The sequence below is a fragment of the Xiphophorus hellerii genome, chromosome 3 (genome assembly GCF_003331165.1).
Source record: "Xiphophorus hellerii strain 12219 chromosome 3, Xiphophorus_hellerii-4.1, whole genome shotgun sequence".
Classification (NCBI taxonomy): Eukaryota; Metazoa; Chordata; class Actinopteri; order Cyprinodontiformes; family Poeciliidae; genus Xiphophorus; species Xiphophorus hellerii.
In genome coordinates, this window is record NC_045674.1 from 7,171,194 (window position 1) to 7,194,609 (window position 23,416).

General features: G+C 40.0%; 1 protein-coding gene across 8 annotated transcripts in view; it reads left to right on the forward strand.

Annotated features, from left to right (window-relative positions):
- The window catches only part of satb1b (SATB homeobox 1b), an 84,985-nt gene that overhangs the window by 24,164 nt on the left and 37,405 nt on the right, over nucleotides 1-23,416 (forward strand). For 5 of the 8 annotated variants that reach the window (XM_032558678.1, XM_032558680.1, XM_032558683.1 and 2 more), the window contains 5 exons: nucleotides 696-822; nucleotides 5,911-6,034; nucleotides 15,480-15,591; nucleotides 17,282-17,359; nucleotides 22,002-22,495. In XM_032558678.1, the coding sequence (XP_032414569.1) occupies nucleotides 696-822; nucleotides 5,911-6,034; nucleotides 15,480-15,591; nucleotides 17,282-17,359; nucleotides 22,002-22,495 (935 nt within the window). The remainder of the gene's footprint in view (nucleotides 1-695; nucleotides 823-5,910; nucleotides 6,035-15,479; nucleotides 15,592-17,281; nucleotides 17,360-22,001; nucleotides 22,496-23,416) is intronic. The other 3 variants (XM_032558682.1, XM_032558684.1, XM_032558685.1) reach the window with 3 other exon arrangements.

Sequence of the window (23,416 nt, forward strand, 5' to 3'; positions counted from 1 at the left end):
AAACAAGCTCCTAAGTTACTTGTGAGTTAATTTTGTCCTGTTTCAAGTGTATTAATATCTTGGTCACTAGAAACTATAAACTAGAAACTAGACAAAAGTACTTGGGAAGATTTTGTGTTTTTGCAGTGTAGCTCATCTTGATCCCAGAGAGGAGATGCTAAAGTCTCCAATGGGTCAGGCGCACTACCTGTTTTTGCATACATGCATGCTCTGCACACACTTCCAGTGCGTATATTTATACACACAAACAGCGAGTGTAGGTGGTGAAGGCAGGTGGAGGAAAGGGTCCACTAATTGCACTGGAGCACATGCAGGCCGAGGCTGGCTGTTTCAAGGTGCCTCTTTGCATGCTCTTTTATTGTAACCTGTCCATCACACACACACACACACACACACATCCTTATCCAGCTCTCCCGCGAGCCTTCCTCCTCTTCGCGTCCTGCTGTGTGGGCTGCTGCAGGTTTGAAGACGGCGTCAAGAGAAATTCGCACATGCTTGTTGTGATTTCACTAATAAATAAAGAGGAGCTTAGAGTGATTATAGCACCAAGATGCTTCTTGGGTGCCTACACATGGTGCTATTCGCACTTTTCACACGTGTTACTGTTTTTTAAATTAGCTCAGATGCTTAGATGCGCTCGCTCTCTTGTCCACATCTGTTGTTCACCCACGTCGGCTTGTCTGTGATCCACTCAGGTATGATTCAGGTGGGGAAGTGGAACCCCGTCCCGCTGTCGTACGTGACAGACGCGCCGGACGCCACAGTGGCCGACATGCTGCAGGACGTCTACCACGTGGTCACGCTTAAGATCCAGCTGCACAGGTAAGAACCTGGCACCGCTTCTTCTTCTTATTATTATCTTCAGACATCCTCGCCAACACATGCGGAATACATTAATCTCATGTGAGGGTTTACCGCAGAGTCGCATTAATCCCTGATTGCAGCGTTAACACAATGAGCACGTAGCATTTTCTCCTTGGCAGGTGCCAATCTGCTGGTTTCAGACCCAGAATAGCTTTATTAGTCACAGGAACAGCCGCCTGACCTCTCCCAGGAAACAGGAACAGATATCAGAGGAAAACCTCTATACCTACTGGGTGCCAAAAACACACACTTGTTTTATAGTTAGTCACTTTATCTGTTAAGAGACGGAAACACAGAGAGCGAATGCATCCAAGACTCTATTCACAGTTTAGTTTAAAGCGATCGAGTGGATTTAGTGCCACTGGCTGATCTAAATTTAACTGGTAATTGCTGTTAACTGATTAGCGTTTTGTTTCGTAAATGGGTGAAGGAAGATAAAATATAATATAATGATAAAGCTGCAAGTATTGAATCAAGCGCTGCAAATAAAAGGAGATTCCAGCAGATTAATCCAAACATTTTTATGTTTTTTGTTTCTTTTTTGAACCAGAAATAGCTACAAAAATCCCCAGATGTTAAATGTTTCTTTTGAATCCAGACCATAAACATTGATTTGATTTTAAGGTTTTATGAATAAATCATCTGTTCTGTACTTTTAAGATTGAAATTTCAACCCCAGATGGGCAATACAACTCTTTTAACTCCCTCTTGTTGCTTTTGGTTACAATCATCCATTCACACTCACAAATGCTCACCCCTTCACACACCTATAAAAGTATGTATCCAAAAACATACTTAAGATAAGGAAGTATTTATCAAAATAAGAAAATATTCATAGAATAAGTTAATTCATGCTGCTTCCATAATAGTGACGTCCAGATTCTGCTAATCAAATGCATTGTTTATCAGTAATCAGGAATTTTGGCAGTTTACATACAGCGTGTGTGAAACAGTGCCAAGAAAGAAAACCAACAGTAACAACCTCACAGAACCAATTCCTCTTGCTCATCAATCTGAGAAGTTTTACTGGGTCATTTTATAGAAATAAGAAAAGGAAAATGTTGGGGAGAGTGGAAAACCTTTCCTGGAAAGAAAAGCATCCCAAGGTCAGATCCTGAAATCTTCAAGAAAAATTGCAAAAAATTGGCAAAAATGTAGAGATGTTTCCTCTTAATGTGCAGCACAATTTCTGGAGAAAACTAAACAAAACTCATCTGGAAAACTGTAAAGCCTAAAAATTTATATCTGGCCACTTTGCACTCTTTAAGTTGACCGTGAACTCCTTGGTGTACCAAATTATTCTGCCGTCAAATCTGAAGCCATCTGTCTGTCAGACGGTCCAAACTGGGACGTCAACAGGATATTGACCCAGTTGTATTGGCCCAGTCAAAGTTTAGACATCATGATTGAAATTCTGTGGTTTGCCAGAACCAATTAAATGAATAAATTGAGGGTGTTTTCACACCAGATAGTCCAGTAGACTTAATCAATTAGGGACCAAAATTACAGCATTTTTTGCATTTTTGGTTGGTATGGTTTACTTTCACGGTGCACTGTCAAACGAGCCAGAACTTTTGAAAAACCCGTTCCCCTCCTCGCCCGTGGTGGCGCTGCACCAAGAACTACAGAAGGGCACAATACAAAAACCTCAGAAAATGACACTGAGCGCAACTTCCTTCTCAAAATATAAACAAAAATGGATTGGTGTCAGATTTTAGCAGTTGTAGGATTTATGTTTTGTCTTTGGCAAAAGATTATGAGCCATTTCCTCCACTAGCGTTAGGCTCTCGGATTTGTTTAGATTGTATTTACCCAGAATTCTGCATTATAGTTCACTTCCTACCTTTGGAGTGAGTCCTGATCCATTTGCATTCATATTGTGCATTCTAACCACGCCAGAATTCACTTCAATCGAACCTAGACTTAGGTTATCAGGGGGATTATAGTTCACCTTTTTGGTCCGCATCAGAGTTTGATTGCGAATTCACACTTCCACAAACAAACTGGAATTTCTGGGCAAATGAACTAAAGTTTGATTAAAGTGGATTAACAGAGCTGGTGTGAATACACCCTAAAATAAGGTCATGGGAAGATGTTGCAAATTTCATAAACAGTAATGTAAAGCACAGATACAAACATCCAGAAGACAATTACTGAACATTTTTGCACCGTTTGGTTATTCTACAAACTTTTTGAAATGTTGGTTGAACAAAATTAAGTTTTACACATCTGAGGTTGTATTCCAGCTAACCTGAGTGACCAGTTAGAACCAGAACATAAAACCTGAAACCTAAACGATGCTGCAGGGAAGAAAAACCAACCAGCTCAAGCCTTAGCTTGAACGCCGTTAACTGTCTTCTCATCACATTGGATGCTAAATTCTCCTCTGTAGGTGTGAGAGCCTTTGTTGTGTTATTACACAGCAAGCACACACACGTTTATATTTTTGGACCTAAACAGGCTCGCATGTGCTCGTGGACACAAAGGCGTGCGCGCGCAAACAGTCAGCTGGCGCTGATGTGGAGGCTCGTGCCAGCTGCACGCTAACCTAGTGTTCTGCAACTCTCTGGAGAGCTGTTCCTGCTCTGCCTCTTCCCCTTCTGTCTCACCCACCTCCCCCACCCTCCGCCGCCTCCCACCTTCTCCAGCCGAGCACTCACACATGCACTGACTGATGCGAGCACGTCCACCAGCCAGAATACAGAAGGTTGTGTTTATTTCCGGCCTGCCAGTCTCTGAATGCACGGATAGCTGTCTTTCCCTGCTCCCTCCTCCCGCCTTGCTCGCTCTTTCCCTCCTCTTGTTCACTTCCATCTCCCCAGAGGCTCTCTAGCTGCTGGAGCAGTTTAAGGTGTTCTGGAAAATCCATTGTCGGCTTGATGGAGTGCGTGCACGTGCAAGGCTGTGTGTTTTCTCGCTAGCAGATGTTGGCCTCGACCACTGCATGCATCCTTGTCTTTTCCATTCTCCAGAACATTTCCAACAAGCTAAATGATTGAGTTTTCTCCAAATATTCTCTCCTATTTTTGTGGATTTATCACATCTTATTTTTTTTTTGCTAATTTTAGTGTACAGCAAAGCATAAAACGTACGTCTTGCACATCCAGACTTGGTGAAACCACTGGAGCCCAGTTCAGCTGCCCACACCCTCCATCTAAATATGTTTCTCATTTTCAAAACCCAGGAGTGTTTTTCCAGGTAGAGATGAATGTCTGCAGCTGATGACTCTCCCAACTAAATTCGACGTCAGTCTGTTGCTCCTATAACCGTATTGTTGTGCTGAATATTTTCAGTAATATTGCATTCTGACTGCAGAAATCTACCCAGTTAGGACTTAAATTGTCTCGGCGAATACAACAAGCCAGGAAGGTACGAGTAACACAGAATAATAGTCGCCACATGCAGCTGATGTATAATTCATGCATCAATCCAGCAGATGTGTTGTATAAAGTAATTAACTAATCAGAACAATCAGGAGAGAGAGAAAGAGGGAGAGAGGGAGAATCTGAAAGAGAGAGGAGGAAGGCAGAGAGAAGGAGAGAGAGAAAGAGACAGAGCAATCTCCAGATGCATCTGCTTGATGCGCCAAATGAAATCTGTCTGTCTTGGAGGGACGCTTGCAGCAGGAAAAACGAGCAGAGGCCCGTGTGTTCGGCTCTCTCTTCTCTCTGGTTTCCTCTCTGCTCTGCCTTTCTGATGTGTCTTCAGTTCAACAGCACATGGACTTCAAACGGGATTGGACTAACTGAAACAGATTTCACATATTTGTTTTCTGGGGAAATTATCTAATGTTTGTGGCTGGACTTTTCAGTCCTAGAATTTGTGCTACAGATACCAAATCCGATTTCTTGTTACCCAGTTATAAGAATTAAACGAATATTTCTCTCGTCTTCCTGTCCTAAGCACCATTATTCGTTCATATTAGGAGCAGAGGTGATGTCACACTGTGTGTATGAATGAGCAGCTGCTTTAACATAGAGTATTACTATTTAAAAACCAATTCCAAATTATTATTGGTTTAACATTTTAAACTGTTTAGCCATACTGAGGCTAGTGTTACCAGAACAGCTGTCTGTTTGTACTGAAAGTAGTTAATTCACTCTTCTTCAGTCAGTAACAGCGTCCACACTGAAGAGGGTTGTTATTCTGTGCTTTAAGATGTATTTACTGATCTGAATAATATTGGATTTTAACATTTTGGAACATCTTTCAGGTTCATAATAATCCCGTATTTTGCTGCTGAAAAGAATGCACTCTCAACAAATTAATTTGTCTGATTTTTGACCTGCAATCCTACAGCAATTATTTATATATAAAAGCCATAATACAACTAAAAAATAAAGTTGTATTTTTTTATTACATGGAAAAATCTTTAAAAACTTTGATCTTAAAACGCAATCCGCTTCCTCTTACCTTCTGCTACAGAGTCCGTTCAAAAACTAAATGGGTCACAATGATTTAAAAAACTTTTTTTTAAACCATTTTTATGAAATCGCAGTGTAAGTTTTATAATTTTGTCGTCAGGGGCTCTTTTGCTGATGATATCGCTCACGTTGGTGCTCTGCTCAAAGTCTACAATAGTTTTTTCCTAGTAGTCAGTATTAGTAATCAAAATTCAACATATATTTTTCTACTTTTCCTGTCCTAAGCACCAATAGTTATTAATATTAGGAAGAGAGGTGTCGTCATACTGTGTGTATGAATGAGCAGTCACCTTAAAGCATTGTTTTACTATTGTAAAACCAAGTCAAAATTATTATTCATTTGACATTTTAAACTTGTACTACAGTTTTTGTTTCCCTAATAATCAAAATGTTGGAAAATGTAAGTGATTTAAAGTGCAAACCAAGTAAATTCAGCTTTTTTAAACTGATTTGAGCTCCTCAGGGAGTAAATCTGCAAATAAATTAATATTTTTCAGGGATTTTTTAAAAGCTTTTTCTCATGATCCTCTCTCTCTACCCCTTGTCCTTCTCCATCCCTTTCTCCTCCCCTCTCCTCTCCTTACACCCTCTGTCTCCCGTGTGTTTTTTTGTTTCTTAACAGTTGTCCTAAGCTGGAGGACCTGCCGCCCGAGCAATGGAGCCACTCTACAGTAAGAAACGCCCTCAAGGAGTTACTCAAAGACATGAATCAGAGCTCTCTGGCTAAAGAATGCCCTTTATCACAGGTGCTGAAGCCCAATCCGCTTATTCAAAATTCCCCCCACTCCCCTAAAAAAGAGCAAAAGAAAGCAGAAAAATATCTCAACCTCACCCACCTCCCCTCCTTCCGCTACCATACCACACAACAAAACAAACACCCCTATCTCCATCACCTCCGTCTCTTATCTTTCACTTATCAAATGCCCTGAGTTTGATCCACTGGGAAAGAGAATTGGCATAGAAAATCCAAATCAATGGCCATTGTCGTCTGAATATTTTTTTCCCTTTTTTTGCCGCCTACTAAACACACACACACACACACACACCAAGAGACGTGCGTGCAGCGGCAGCCAAAAAACCAGAGGTGTTATTGAACATATGGTTATTGTTAGATAAACACTGGACCAATCCCAGAACGATCCGGATTGTTTTTTTTTCTTTTTTGCTCTCTTTTTTTTAATTTTGTCTTTTTAGTTCATTTCGTATCGCTGCACTGGGCTGGAGAATTACACATTCACATGTTAGGTGTTACGCTGCGTGCCGAGAGGTTCAATACAGCGCGCTTGCACTGATATTGTATTAAAAGGCAATGCAGTCGGTATATCATGGAGGCAGTGAATGGAAAGAAAAGGCTGCATATCTCAGAGTGTGTGTGTGTGTGTTAGCTACTGTTCACCCCGGCTTGTGTGTGTTTTCCTGGATTTGTTGGTGAAATATTCAGACTATATCTGCGCTCTTTGAGGTTTTTAGCGAGCAGCCAGCTCTCCTCCCTGTCCACCGGATGGTCACCTGGAGACCCGGGTTTGTGCCGTGCGTATGCGTAAGAAGCTGCTTCGGGTGCATGTGTGCGTGGGGGTGGGTGTGTGTGTTTAGCTGGGCATGATGATGTAAAGAGTCCCTGGGTGGCGTTCAGGCGGAGCCCAGCCCGGTCTGGTAATCACCCTGTTTACGGTCCATATGTGAAGACGGCTCAGAGGAGAGCGCACACTAGCTCAGAGGATTTAACACACAAAGCACATTCAGTCTGTCTCAGACACAAATTCGTAAGACTGACACACACACAAGTTTCAGATTAAATTATCAGATTGCTTTTGTTTTTTTTTTCTTTCAAGCCAATGTCTTTCTTTCCCACTTACCAGTTTAAATGCTATAAATCAGTCCTAAATGCTCTGTTATGTAAAACCGAAGCTATCTCAGATATATATACACAACAGCAATGAGCTTACACAAGCTTACCCTGTGGATTTTTCTACATTTTGCCACAGCAACACAATTCTAGGAGTTTTATTGGGATTTGAATGTGATAGAAGAGCATCCTAGTGAAGGAACATGATTTATTTCTGGACTCTCTTGAGCTGCAGGTCTTTTCCTCCATTTCTCTGCCAGCTCTGTCCATCTAGAAGCTTACATTTACATCCGTTCTTCTTCGCCAGATACCTCGAGCGTCTGTAAACAGCAATTTACAAATCTTGACACAGTCAATGTCAATTAGATTTAGGTTTGGATTTTGACTGGCCTCTTTTTAACTCAGACATAGCTCTGCTCAAGCCGCCCATTGGAAGGTGAGCCTGCATTGCCTCCTCTTTTGCTCTAATTTCCCTTCAAATTTGACCTTTCCCAACTGAAAGAAAGCATCTTTACCACATGATACTGAGCTTTAGTGTGGAAATATGTGTTTATACTTATACTCCGACTTTACCAAACATAGCATCTTGTAAGGAAGCCAATAATTTACATTTTCCTCTACTTTCTTCTTGTTTTCTGTTCCTCTGGCTCATGACTTTTCACAAACTTCAAACAGGACATCTTTCCTCTGTAGGTTTGACAAATAGTTATCCTGTCGACAGATTCAGATTTGTGGCTCTCCAGTTTCTTGCCATGGGTTTCTTAACCTCTTCTTTTATTAATTTCCTTCCTTATCCTGTTTTTCACTTAGACAGCAAAGGTTTGGGTAGGTTGGAGGCTAAGCTCTTTCCATTTTCAGATGATGTGTTGAGCAAAGCCATGGGAGATGTTCAAAGTTTAGATTATTGTTTAATAACACACTCTGTGTTCGTCAGTCTTAATGATGCCGTTAGAATAGAATAGAATAGAATAGAATAGAATAAGGTAAATTCAGGTTTACCAGCAGCAAAGTGACAGGCAGATGGAAGCATATTCAGATTAAAAGAAATGTACAACTGAGGAGGAACTTTTTAAAAAAATGTGCAAAACATTCATGCATGTTTGTGCACAAAAAACAGCAAAGTATTTACAACAAATAGAAAACTGTGCAAATACCAGCAAGGATCGAAACACATATTCAGTTTTTTGGGAGCAGTGATGGTTAAGGATTTTCTGTTATGCACCTTTGTGCATCGAGGATGCAGCAATTTGTCACTGTAGGAGTTTCCGGTTCAGCAGCAACTTCATGCATGGGGTGGGAGACATTGTCCACCTGCACTGGGTTGAGTGGTCATCCTACAACATATGTGGTGTTATGATGCAACATGGACTTTTTGGAGCTTTATATCCTGTTATGATGCCATTCCTTCCTCAGAAATTCATGCATGTTTGAGAAGTCCTTGAATCTCTCTTCATAGCCAATTGGGTGCCTTAACATTTGCTCAAACCTCCACCATGGAGCACCTCTACCCTTCTCCTCTCCCCCTCTGCTCCTTCAGACTAGCGGCAGCAGCAGCAAATAGCAAACACCTGTTGGAACTGCGCGTCTTCTGAGCTCATTATAGGAACTACTTTTCAGTCCAATGCTGCTAAGAACAGCATAAAGGAGAAGCATTGTTGTTACTATTTGCTGAAGGGGGAGTGTGAAAAAAGGTAGGAGCTTCTTAAAGAGACAGAGGCTAATTTCAAGGCATCAGATTGGGCTATATGTGCAGTAAAATATGTATTAAGTTGTTTTTGAGACATACAGTGTTTTTATAACAACAAGTTGCTCAGTTGTGCAATAAAATGGAAAATACATTATACCCTCCGTTTAATGTTGAGCTTATCTAACTGCTTCCTCTTAGCTGTAGATAAGCTGCAGCGCCAACATACCAGACCACAGAAGATGGCTGATGCCACCGCAGAGTAAAAAACCACCTCAAAAGACATCGACTAATGGTGTCCAGAAACCCCTTACACCTTCGATCGGCTGTATTTATAATATGATTGGATTCTGTTTTCTAATTCGGTGGCGTTTGATGGAAGTCGGTTGATTTTACTGAGGCAGCAATACTTTCTGGAAATTTATTTTGCAAACCACTCTATCAATTTGAAATTTCTGGCTTCGGTTTGTTAGAACATGTCCTGATGATCCAATTGTATCTAAGAGACGGCTGCTATGACGGCGTTTGACATCTGTTACTCTGTGGGGGCCGCATGTGTCCGGCTACCCCCACCCAGCCGTTTGCTCCCCGATAAACACTCTCCCCGGCTCCCTGGCCCCTCCCTGCAAGGTTTCAACCAAAGCGAGCGAGGGCTGTGGGAGGAGAAATGGGCGTAGTGGGAGGGAACGGAAGACTGGGACCTTTTTTGGGATTAGTGTTTCCCTGATATTCTGCTGTGTAATCCCAAAGCAAAAGGCGAGGTTAACAGATGACAGGATAGTGAGTGAGCAAGCAAGCCCACCTCTGAACGGCTCTCAGAGGAGATGGAGGAGAAGAAAACGCTTTATTATTGTTGTTGTTGTTGTGTGAAATTCTTCTTTTGTGTTCTGCGATGTCAAATCTTTAATTTCACTCTTTGTGTGTTTGGACTCTATTCTCACTGCTCAAGCAATTGGCTCCGACCCACAGCGGCTCTTAAACTTTAACGAGTAATGACTCGAAGAAGCCAAAATTAAACTTCTGCAAAATTAAACTTCTCATCGACCAGTCAGCTGGTCTGCAACTAATTATTATTTTAGCTAATTCAGACGATTAATCAATTAATCGGATAAAAATAATTAGCACTCTACAGATTTTTTAACTTACGCCTTTTTTGTGAAATATTAGAAACATGTTAAAAACAAATAATTCAATTAATTTTTTAAATATTAAATTAAACATTTCAAATATTTAATCTCTTTAGTGATCATTTGTAGCAAAGGACGCATCTGCAGCTAAAATAAAAATAAAATGTGAAAAACGCAACCCTTTCTGCTTGACTTAACACCAGTACAGTATAGGATTGATCTATTGGTTATTTTTTGGATTAACTGATTAATAATTGGGTTGTAAAAATAGCTTAGTAAGTGATTTTTTAACAGAATTTGAATCAGGTGATGATTAAACTATACCACTTGAGAGGTTTTGGGTAGAACAGGAAGACAATTGTTTTGTTTTTTTTACTACATTTTTGGCTTAATTACTGCTGAGTGTCTTATTTTTTGACCTTGTATAGTCCAGTTAATAATGGACCGATAACTAAATTAGTTGATGATTATTTCAATATTTGATTCAAAACGATTAATCGTTTCAGCCGTACTCTTCATTAATGACAAACTGATGTTTTAAAGCAGGTTTGGCAAAATCTGGTCTTCAAGAACTACCATCCATTTCTGATCTGATCAGAATATATATGTACAGTTTATGGCTTAATTACTGCTCTCAGTATGTTGTTTTTTCAGCAAATGACATGTTTTTGAGACTGTATACTACAGTTAACGATTAATTGATTACTAAATCGGTTGACAATTATTTCAAAAATCATGATTAATCCTACTAATCGTTTCAGCCCTAGATGCTACCAAGCTTAGAAACCTCATACCCTCGTTTGGTTTGCAGAAACTATGGCAACAAACGAGAATTTCCCCCCTTCCTCCCTCTCACTGAGCTGCCCCTGATGCACCAGCTGCTGCGTCGTGTAGCAGCGAAGTCATCAAAATGCCATCTTTGCGAGGCCTTCGCCACCTCAGCTGCCACAGGCGCAACCTGGCTGCCAGTGCGTGGCGTCTCTGTGTGTCTGTGGCGATGGCGGTGGTTGAGGGGAGGGGTCATCCCAGTTGAGATGAACATGTGCCATAATTGAGCTCTGTTAGATGTTGGCGAGCGGCGAGGCGCAGTGTCGCAAATAGGATTCGCTTTTTCCCAACCGATTCAGGCAACCGGCGCAGTCGTGTGTGCGTTTGTGTGTGTGTACAGTACCTGGTTGCTGCACTGCGATCCACTTACACACACACATGCAGACACACACACACACACTTCTCTCTCTCTTCCTGTCTCCTATGTCGCGGAGTGGAGTAGATGTTGGGGACCGATAGTAGCCCAGTGCCACTTCCTGGTCTTACCGATAAGCGCTCTGTGCTGCAGATGGCTATCATTTAAAGGGTCCACACACACACATGCAGGCACAGAGGCAGAGTTACTACCTGTTGACACACTGAAGCTCAGCCCTCCCGCTGGCTCCACAGTGGAAGCAGAGACGCTGGTTATCTGCTTGATTTCACTTAGTGCGTCTGCATGTGTGTGTGACAGAGCAGTGGGGGACGCGAATAGGTGTGTGTGTGTGTGTGTGTTGTTTCTCCTCACACATACAGGCTGGGCCCCCTGTGAGAGGTAGAGTGATGTATTGAGGGAGAGGGCTGATTAATGAGGAGCGTTTATTAGAACATCTGTGTCAAAGATGGCGGAGGAAAAGGGAGCGAGAGAAAGAGAGAGAGAGAGATCTGCAGGCCTCTTGTTTGTTGCCTGGAGCCGCCTTAGCCCAGATATACTGTAAATAAAATATGGCAGTGTAGAGGAGAGGAGTTCATTATCCCAACCCCCCCCGAACTAAAAGGAGAACTGTATTCACTTTAAATTTAGCCTTTTCAGGTGGATCTTTGGGCTGCTGGAACCAGGTTAAACTGGATTGCATGGTTCACTGCCAAGTACGCCATTTATCATCCAGAATATTCCCATCTCTACCCCCCCGAGCTAAAACACACGGCAGGAAACCAGGCCGGCTTCGCCGCATCCGAAGGAATCGACCACAAAAGGTTGAACTACTATTTATTCTTTGCTAATAACAATATTGCATAAACTCTAAAGAAGGAAGTGCTTCATACATAAATGTATGACCCATTAAAAAGCTAATTCTGACTTCCTAACCCCAACCTGAACTCCATCAGGGTTTTTTTATTGAATGAAGCCTTTTCAATAAATCTATAAAGGACCGCTTTGTTATACTGTTGAAGTCCGACTGCAGACCTCTTTGCCCCCCCCGCCTTCACCCCTCTTGTTTTTCATCATGGCGGGATGATGCACCACAACATGCTTGGCACAGATTCACACCCAGCTGCAGTCGCCAATGTGACTCTGCTCAGCTGTCTTCATTTTTCCCAGAAAATATTAAGATAAAATCAGCTTCTGAAAGTGTGCCACCATCCGCTGTACACAGGCATTTTGAACTACAGATTAGTTTTGTTTTATTTTCACTGTATTGTGAACCATTTTCTCAACATTTAAATGTTTTCTACAACAATCAAGATCTTCTCCTGACTCCTCTCATGGTTCTTTCCTTTGGTGTCTTTCTGAGCTTCTTCTGAAGTTTTTGTTGTGTCGTTCCAGCTTTATAAAATTTATTAACTTTCAAGTGGGCTTCTATTAAGACACCATGAGCAATCAATATCCTACCTGCAGCAGATAACAGTCTTATCCACTGTAATTCGATCATTAGAATAAGTTTTAGATCTGACATGTTCTTACAGTTTGAACAGAAAAGGGGTTTTGTAACATGTTAACTCCAATCTGACAAAATGGCTTTACCAATTCAGCAAAATATATATATATTATTGAAATTATGTTTATATTAGAATGTTTTGTAGAGCCCCTTCACCCAGGATTAATGTGGATTTGATGTCAAACGTCTGAATTTCAACATGGCAACGCCATAGCCATTGTTTACAATTATTGTTTTAAGCTTTACTTTTCAGAAGCTTAAACCACTTTTAATTTGTTCAGGATAAACTTGTAATATTTAGTTGCACTTTTACATGTTTCCTTGTAAAGTAAACATGTTTCCACCTCGGCTTACTACTGTTGATGCGAGAAGCGGCCATATTGAAACGCGACGTTGGCCTTACAGAGGGTAACTGATGGTAGTTGGAGTTTTTCACAGTTTCTGAAGGGAAATCCGACTTCGGATAGGTTTCTAATTGATTTTTAGGACCGGGAAGTCAGAATTTCCAAGTTATAAGTAAAACTGGAATGCAGCATAAAATTCAGCAGTCAGATAGTATTAGTAGTAGTGGCACTTTAATTGCATTGTATTATAAGTAAGATCAAACTGGAATCCGTTTTACACTGGTTTAAATATATATTTCTGGATATAAATTCGAACTCTTTGTCCTGTAAAGTGACTTGAGTTAACATTTGTGGTGTATTGGTTCCTTGTATATAACCTGAATTGAATTAAAAGGAAATTAAGTGATGCAGTTCTCAGTATTCATGGTTAGATTCTTGTGATATGTTGTGGGAAGTTTCAAAGAATGTCTCTGGAATGTGAAAAATGTAACAGAAAAACCTTTTGGGAGATTGCCAAGAAGCTAGCAGTGTCTTTACAGTGAAGGAGATGATGGAGAGAACAACTGGCTGTTTTTCTGCTGTCTAATGTTTTCCTATAGACGATTTTAAGTTTCAGACTGCGTTTTTGATACCATCTTACAAAGTTGTCTAACATAGTTCAACAACAATTTCCTGCCAAACTAGATTATCCATGAGCAAGATAAAACTAAAGCATGTCATTAAAGACCTTTGGCAGACTGTTTGTATTGATTTGAAGAAAGGGGCAAAGTTTATATCATTTAAGAAACCGTTGTTGTTTTATCTATAACTTAAGGGGACAGCTCAGATCCTTTTAAAGTCGGGTTCTGATGGGGTGTAGGCTGATTAATATTTTACCTGCAGTAGATGGGCCAAAATGAAAGCTGATTTCTGTCATGTCAAAAACTCCAGTCTTGCAAATATCAATTGCAAAATAAGGTTTGTACCTTTAAATAGTCCTGGTGATTTATGCAGACGTTCATGGTGACTTTCGCCAAATTTGGTGTTGCTCCCTAATTAACATTGACCTTCCAAACAAGCCTTCAAAAGGGGAAAGAATGGAGAACCTGCTGGTTAAGTAAGGTGCAGAAAGTGGTTACAAGAACTGGTTCTTATCTTAGTTGCTTTTTATTCACACACTATAAGCAAGTTGTTTTGAAGGCATGAACCACAGCCTGTCAGAAGTTTGAGTTAAAATGCAGCAGAAAACCTCAGCTGAACCCTGTGTTTTGGTCAGACTTTATATTTTGCCCCTAAGTAACAAACAGTCCAGCTGAGTCTGACTTGAAACAAAACCTCAACCTCATCCACACTGTTAAGTACGGTGGTGGATCTGTGCTGCTGTGGGCCTTTCCCATGTGAAATGTGTCAGACAAATTAAGCATATTGTGTTTTATTTACATTTGTAGCAGGAAAATCCAGTTTGTTTTGCCGGTTGTATATAAAAAAAGTCATTATTACATGTCCAGATAGTTTATAAAATATAATTATATCTGAAGGTCTTTTAACATGATAGAAATCTTTTGTCTTCACTTTGCTCTAACTACTTCTGCAGAGACCTACCAGTCAAAACCTCTTAGCAGAACCTTACATGAAATAAATCTGAAGTATCCCTTTAATACAAAAGGTCAGGAGTTCAGAGTTGGTCTGACCTTTTTGATGGCACAGCTGTTGGCTTTGTCCTCCCCGTTCTGCGCGGAGAAGCTGAAGCCAGAAAAGCAGAATTATGCTGAAACAGTTCGTTTGTGCTCGTTCTGCCAGAAGGTCCCCCGCACAAAACCTCCGAGCGCATATATTATAGAAAACGATAAAGATGGCATACCTATAATTTGAAAACAGATGGTTCGGTTCTTTTGAATATTTATAACAATCAAAAACATTTTTTGTCTGCATTCACCCGGAGGCTGGCGAGGTGTTAAAACGCTCGTTTTAATGAAACTTCATGGGGATTTAATAAATGGGGTTTTTTGTTTGTCTCAGGTTGGAGGTAAATGTTGAGAGTCAACTGTATAGGGAGAGTCAGCGTCACAGAGCGACATGCTCGCTACGGACCCCGACACGCTTGAAGTTTTTTGTCTCCAACAGATTGCACAAATAAAAATAAAAAGATTCGTATTCGCTTACATGAAACACCTCCACAGCTGTTGATGCTTAATACATTGCTATGTTCCTTTTGAAGGTAAATATTTTTCTTGTTCTTGATGAATAATACCCACACTGCAAAAGACAAACTCTGTGGCATTTGATAAAAAAAAATTAAAAACAACAGATTAAACCTTGTTTGATGTAATTTCTTGTTCGTTTGGAAGGAAAGAATCTTACACATCTGCATGTCTTACACTTTTATCCTCCCTTGTATTTTATTTGCTTTGACAAGCGACAGTGTTGCTGCATGTTTCACCAGCTCTAATATTATGTCTGTATTTTCCACAGTGAGAATCTAAAAGTCTCTCCCGCTCTCTCTCAATCAATCTCTCTCTTTCAGAGTATGATTTCCTCCATTGTGAACAGCACTTACTATGCAAATGTGTCGGCGGCAAAGTGTCAGGAATTTGGGCGCTGGTATAAACATTTCAAGAAGACAAAAGATATGATGGGTAAGCAAAACGGAGGGGCGCAAAGTATGGCGCTCACACTTTTGTCTCTTTGCACACGCGCACACGCGCTCTTTAACACACACTCGCACCAGTCATCATCACAATATGTCCCCTATCCAAACGGCTCTTTGTCTTCCTGCTGTTGAACGCTGCACAGATACGTTTTTATCTTGTTATCTAATATTTCAAGGTCAAAACGACTTTCAACCATTGGAATAAGAAAGTACACCCTTTCTCAGCGCCACGGTTTTGTTTATTAGGACAGTAAAAATGATCGGATCTCGACAAGGTCAAAAAACATGTAAATATAACCTTTGTTGTTGGCATTATTAAGCAAGAAATGGAAAATATGTTTGTGGAGAATCTAAGTGGACCCTTTTGGATCGTGACCTCTATAAAAGCAGGAGTGTTTACTGTTTGCTGCTCTGGATGTGTGTTAACACAACTCCAAGTTAGAAAGAATCAGCAATAGCTTTAGAGAAGCTTCCCATCGATCCTGCAAAGGCTTATGAAACTATTCATAAACAATTTAAAGTCTATGATTCTACATCCATTAATGCAAAACGTTTAAGACGTTTGCTAATCTTCATGGGAAAGTTTTTCCCAGAAAAACTCAACCTCACCTTCTGAAAAATGCTAAAAAAAAATACCAACAGCTTCATCCCAGACTCTTCAGGCCTCAGTTAGCATGGTGAATGCTAATGTTCATGTCAGGACAGTTTGTAAAAACAACAACACATCTGCATTCATAAAGTGTTTTGGATTCTGTTATCAGACCTGATAGTCCGGTAGATCGAGTACCAAAGTTGCAACATGATTGTAACTTTTACTCTGGATCAATTTATTGTCCAGAAAATACGGAAGGTGGGTAGGGTGTGCTTTCTTTTTTCAATTACTGCATCTCAAAATGAGCTATTATTACCACAACCAACAAACATTTCTGAATATTTTCTTTTTATGTTTTCTCTAACTCTGTGAATAAAAGGCAGCAATGACTTTAACTGTCCACTACCTCATCCAGAATTAAATTAGATTTCTTATCTACCTCTCTACCAATGCATTACTTTATGTAATCTAAAAAAATACCCTTTGACCTCCCAGGAAATGGGGGTCATATAAAGCCAGTTCCACCAAAGCTGGAGATAGTTATCAGATATACGTTTCTGTAGTTTTATTAAGCGGAGCAGCTCTGTGCTGGGGAACCTGTAGGGCAGCAGGCAGTGGTGAGATATTAGTTTTAGTAATCTGTTGAGCTGAATTTTTTATTTTTTTTTTCTGCCAGGATGCTATTCCTCACACTGATGACAGACGAGATTCTTTATCAAAAATGTTTTCACATCCTGCATGCAAACGGTGTGCTGCGATCATATTTTATCTGATCCTTTTAAAGTGACAACGTACACTGGGTACATTATTTACTTCAGAGCCACTGTTCTTGTGTATTCTCTTGCTTCACTCCCACACGTTTTCTGTCACACTTGTTTTCTATCCGGTTTTATGTTCCTCAGACGGGGAGCTGCTGCAGCTGCCAGTCTGGCCTTTTTGTAGTAATGCTGATGCTTTTTATTCCTGCGTAGCTGGAAGTGGGAGAGACAATCTGTAGAAAGCCTTAACCCCTGTGTTTCTCTCCTCACGCCTGCACGGCGGTGTGTGTGTGTGTGTGTGTCTCTGTGTGTATTCGCCCGTGCAGGCATGCGCCAACCCTCCCAGCTGGAGGGCTACCTGGGGACGTGTGTCCTCCGTGAGAGCCCGCGTGCCAATGCGCTAGGTAGGTTACAGCATGGGCACACACACACACACACACACACACCTACACACCCCTCTTAAAACACACACATTGACCTGCAGCTTTACTTTAACCCAACCACAATACCTGCAAGGTTAGCTCCTGTTTTCCCAAGGTTAACTGCAAATCTCCATTTCAAACTTTAATAGAAGATGCAGTCACCCACTCAATATTTGAGAAGCAGCATTTTATTCCTAAATGCATAAACTAAAACAGTTACCTTCTGACTTTCCTAACTAGAATTTTAATTAAAATCTTATTTCCGGTTCTAAAAAGCAATTCATGCTAATTTAAAGTCATGCAGAAATGAAAAATGATTCACTTTAAGAGCTCATCTTGTCCCTGAAAGCAGAGACTTAAACATTCTACCTCAACTTAGAAAAGAAATCTCACAATGTACTATTTCAAATGCTTGATTTTATTTTGAGTAGATTTCAGAGAGACACTAATATTTTTGGGAATTTGATCTGGAGGCCATCATAGATCACAGCTCAACAAATATTATTGTCGACACGCAGAAGTATTCGCGCCTCTGGAATCATTTGACAGTTTGTCTGGTAAAAACGACAAATAATTTGTGTTGTGAAAGAAAAAGGAATCGTTTTAAATTTTTTTCAAGGAAACTGAAAAGTACAGTGTGCTGCTTGTTTTAGAAACACAACAGAGATAAAATACAAGAAGTTAAGTTGTGAAAAAGTCTGACTGAAACTTTGAAAAGAAAAGATAAAAGCTTTCCGTCACTCCGCACTTCCTTTCCACTTCACCACTATGCTTTCATTTTTGTTGGTCAATCACTTAAAAATCCTTTGAAATATGTTGAAATTTGTGGCGGAACGATGACAAATTATCCATTTAATTTACTAATTCTCACAATTTATGACTGCAAAGTAATATCAGCCAAACACATTACACATAGCGAGTTCACAAACAAGTCTGTGTTGCTTGAAGCACATTCTCGTCACAGAATGACTTGGATTATGTCACTTTAAGAACAACTTCCCTCTCTGATTGGTCAGATGAAGAATTAGAAATGGTGGTTGTTCCTTTAATGGGTTTATTTACCCTAAAAGTTTAAATTCAGACTCATAGTTTTCGAGTTGTGCTCAAGAATCAAATTTATATTTTATACATTTCTTATTAATTTGGAAGAAAAGTTTTACTTTTGGTAATAATCAGGACTCAAGATTTGTTTGCTAAAGCTTCGATCTCAAAGATGTCATGTAGATTTGCCACAGGGAAAGAAAAAGCCTAAAAGAATCAGCTGTTCCAGTTATTAATGGAGTGTTTTTGTTTCTATATGAATTTATTGTTTCTTACTAAGCACAAACCTTTGAAGCAGGAAAGAAGAAAACTCAAATCTTCTCATAAAATCGCACAAGTTGCATGATTTTTATGACAAACCCTTAACATAAAGTCACTTTTCCACTCAAATGATCACCTAAACTCTGTGTAATCGTGACAACTCATAAAAACGGTGATGTATAAAACCCTTCAGTCTGGAACTTTACGTTGTGATAAGAAAACCAACCACACTGGTGCACATTTGCAGTGATAACATCTCAAGACGTGCAGTCAAACACAAACTTTAGCACTAACATGTCATGTTAACCAAACTTCAGATAAAAAATCCAGCACATATATGTCAGCTGTCCACCACAGGCTTGTGGCAGAGTCCATTTAATTGGGTTGATATATGGCAACATGTGGAGAGGAATCTGCTGGAAAAACGCAGCTAAACTGAGAAATAAAGTTATTTATCTGTGCTTTGGTTAAAGTTCCTGGTTATTGAATAAAGTTCCCGATCCTTAGGAAAGGCAACGTAAAAGTGAGAGTTGGGTCAATCCCTTTTTCATTCACTCTGTCAAACACAAACACACACAGACACACACACACGCTCTCTCCCTCAGCTCACATCCCATTCCCATTGTGTGTTTAATCCGGGGCTCTTTTGTGGCAGGATTCCACATGAGGACTCCTGCTTCTGTGGCAGCCTTTTTTTTTTTCCTCCCAGGGCCTGCCATGCTCTTCTGTCACCCCTTCTCTTTTCAATTTGCATGGAAATACCTCCATGTGCCTCTGTGTTTGTGTGTTGTGAGCATGCCCCCCAGCAGTCTGCATGTGCAAGCATATGCACACACACACATTCATATAGGAGTGAATAGGCATGTCATACCATCAGAGCCAAGGAATGCCAGGGATTATGAGAAAAGATGTGATTATTACCAACATTTTTTTGTTGTTTTGTTCTTGTTTTATCCTCGTCACCCCTCCACTCCACATCATTTGTTAAAAAAAAGCTCAATAGACCTGCCTTGGACGGTGGTTTTCTGCACCCTGACAGTTATAGAGCAAGCACCTCATAGACACGATTATCAATATTTATTTGGAAAACATCCATGCAGTTAATCTTCCATCTGCTGAAACATTTTGCTCTATCAAATGGGAGGGGGAAAAATCCAAATCTTTAACATTAATCCCATACGATGTGGAGGCCGCAGCCCACTTCCGAGGAGCTAGCATCGCCACGCGGATGAATCCTTGAATGCTTCCCCCTCACTCGTTCAGCACAGAAGATGAGAAAAAAAAATCCTCTGCAACCTAAAAAATTTCCAGCTGCTTATTCACTTCTCTGTGGGTAGCACTTTGAATGTTAAATCATTGTTTTCATCCTCTTAGCACATCATTTAAACAAGTCTTAAAATATTCCCCAGCAGCCATTATGGACTTAAAGATTCCCGAAAGAAGAGACACCACAGAAATCTCCGAAAATGCCTTCAAATGACAACGAAAACATTTAATTTCGGTTCACTTAAACTCTGGAAGGTGAAAAACATTAAAACGAGGTGGTTTCTACATGCACTGATGTTTATTCTGTCTGTGTTTTTCACATTTATATTTACACCATCCATCCCTAAAATTGTCACATTGGCCACCGTGTGTTCCTTATTTTAGAATTAAGGATGCATTTACACACCAACATAAATCCCAGCCAGACACACACATGCACCACTGTCGATCTCTTTCTCTCTCTTTTTTTTTTCCACGAGGCCAAACACATTCTGAACTTAATTCTGAAGGCATGAGACACACAGGTCAAACACAATGAGGCTCTTTTATCAACGGTTGCATCTTTTTCTTTTCAAGCCGGATAACCAGCTGTGGCATATCCACTCGTCGATGAAGAGCCCTTTGAAGAAAACAAACCCCGAAAAAACACAGATTACAGTATCTTTTTGTTGGTATTTTGGTTTTAACAATTTCGTTTTCAAAGCTCCTGATTGTATTGCCTCCCCATAAAGAGCAAAAACAAGAATGTTAACGATCAGGCAAGCTTCGACCCCAGGCAATAATTTGATCCAGTGCAGACCAGGTCTGGTTTGTTTCCCTGGATTAGAATCTGTGGTCATGGTTAGAGATGTAATAATCCGGGTTTTACAGACTAATACAGATTTTTGCCCTTTTTTTTTATAGGTTGGACCTGCTGATTCTCTTAAAAAAACATAATAAAACTAGTTTGTTTAAGCTTTTTTTTCTGTCATGCCTACAAATAAACACAAATGGACCAATCAAACCGCCTGAATCAAATAATTAGATGAATCGTTTTGAATTTATTATTGAAATAATCATGAACTAATTTAGTAATCGATTAATTGTTAAATGGGATATGAACTCTAAAAAAGGCCTTTTGCTGAAAGAACATCTAGTTCAATGCATACATCTATACGTTTTGCAATTATAAAAAGAAAAACTTTTGTAAATATGTTCTACCCAAAACTCCTCAAGTTGCCTGGTTCAAATTCTGTAAAGATAAAAAATCTCCTATTAAGCACCTTTCCATATCCAGTTATTAATTGGTTAATCTAAAGAATAATCAACAAACTATATCTACACTGCATTGATAAGTCAAGAAGGGCTGAGCTTCTTACATGTTGATATTAGAAATATTATTTTAGCTCTTTTGCATCAAATGATGAAACTTTCACTAAAGGAATGAAATGTTGCTGCAGTTTAGGCAATAAAATGTTTATTTTCTTAACTTGAAAAAGGAATTAAATTGTTTATTTGCATATTTCAATGTATTTCTAATATATACATAAAAAAAGACTTAATGGTTAAATGCAAAATCAACAGAATGTGCCAGTTTGATAGAATAATCATAATTGATAGAATAATCATGCACTGATATAATAGTTAGTTGCAACCCTGCATAGAATAAGACAAAACTGACAAGTTAACTTTTCAGCAAAATATAGGAGCTTGTTTTAAGTCAGTAATTTCTTAATATTGATGAAAACATGAAAAAGTTGTTCTAGCTATAAGTAGTGCTGTTAATTGATCAAGAGGTTTAATCAAATTAATCACATACTGGCGCTGTGATTGATCATGATTAATCACTATGTGTAACTTTGTAAGCTTGAAATATAAATATGAACACTTTTCATATTTATAAATCTGAACACTGTTCATATTTATATTTCAGGAGTGTTGTTTTGGGTTTTTATCCGATTAATCAGTCGTCAGAATGATCGATTAATCATCAGAATAATCGATTACTAAAACAGTCCTTAGTTGCAGCCGTAATGATGAGTTTGGCTTGTGTTTTCCATTTCCCTTCTTCCTCCAGCGGAGATGGACAGCCTGTCGGATCTCTCCCCTCCTGGCTCCAACCACAACCACAACCACCTGGGTTTCTCCCAGCAGCAGCCCATCCCTGGCAGCACCGCAGAGCAGACTCCATCTTCACCAGTGCCGCCACTGCCGCACGCTCCACCGCACGGCGGCCAAACGGGCGGCCGGCAGCCGCAGCTCCCCGGCCTGCACCATCCGGGGTTGGTGTCCACGCCCATCAGCCCCCAGCTGGTGAACCAGCAGCTCGTGATGGCGCAGATCCTCAACCAGCAGTACGCGGTGAACCGGCTGCTGGCGCAACAGTCCTTGTCGCAGCAGTACCTCAACCACCCACCTGTAAACCGCAACTCCCACACCAAGCCAATGGAGCCTCAGGTGGGATCCAACACGGAGGTTTCCTCTGAGATCTACCAGTGGGTGAGGGACGAGCTGAAGCGGGCCGGCATCTCGCAGGCTGTCTTTGCCCGGGTGGCCTTCAACAGAACCCAGGTGAGGACAAAACACAGAATTTATTTGATTATCACGTGAGTTAGTCTGTTTTCTATGCATCCTGTAGGTTACTTTTGGGAGGAATTTAGGTTCAACTTTTACAGGTTTTCTTTTGTTTTCATTAGGGCTGAAATGATTAATACCATTAATTGTGTTTGATCAGTTCTTGAAATAATCGTCAACTAATTTAGTAATCGATTAATTGTTATCTGGAGTAAAACTTCTAAAATACAGAAGCAGAATCATCAAATGATTTCAACTTCATAAACATAGTTCAGCAACTTCAGTCTCCTGACATTAGTGACTTAATTTAAAAATAACTTTAGAAAATGATCATCCATCTTGCTTTGACTTGTGCTCAGTTTCTCCTCTTGGCAATAATCTGGTGTTGATAATACATCATCCAAACTGTTCCTTCAATTTGTCTTTGCTTTGAAGGTGTTGCATATAATAGAGAGCATTAAGTCGACTGATAAAGATCAAGCTGAACGTACAGCGCTCACTTTAAAAAGTCACATGGGAGAGTAAGACAGTGGTGTTTTTGTACAGTTCAGGAAGCTTCCTCTCAGTCTTATCTGTCTCTGATGTGAGGAATTAGCCAGATAGTGCGCCTGTAGAGGATAATTTATTAGGTTTGTGGTTTTCCAAAAAAATGCAGAAAAAAAGGGGGAAGTTGTACGTTGTGTTTCATCAGACTAGAGTGGGTTTTGTAATAGAAAGGAAACCAATTGGCTAGTCTGGATCAATGCATTCACACTGAAATATTGAAAACATGAGGCGTGTCTCGTCTGATTTTTTTAAAATTTAGCTGTTAGACGTCTCTGGTTAATTAAAAAGGACTTAAATGCTCAAAAAAAAAAACACGAGTATGTTTCCCCATCACCTTGTTTTATTACCAAATCACACCTATTGATGGTGAGA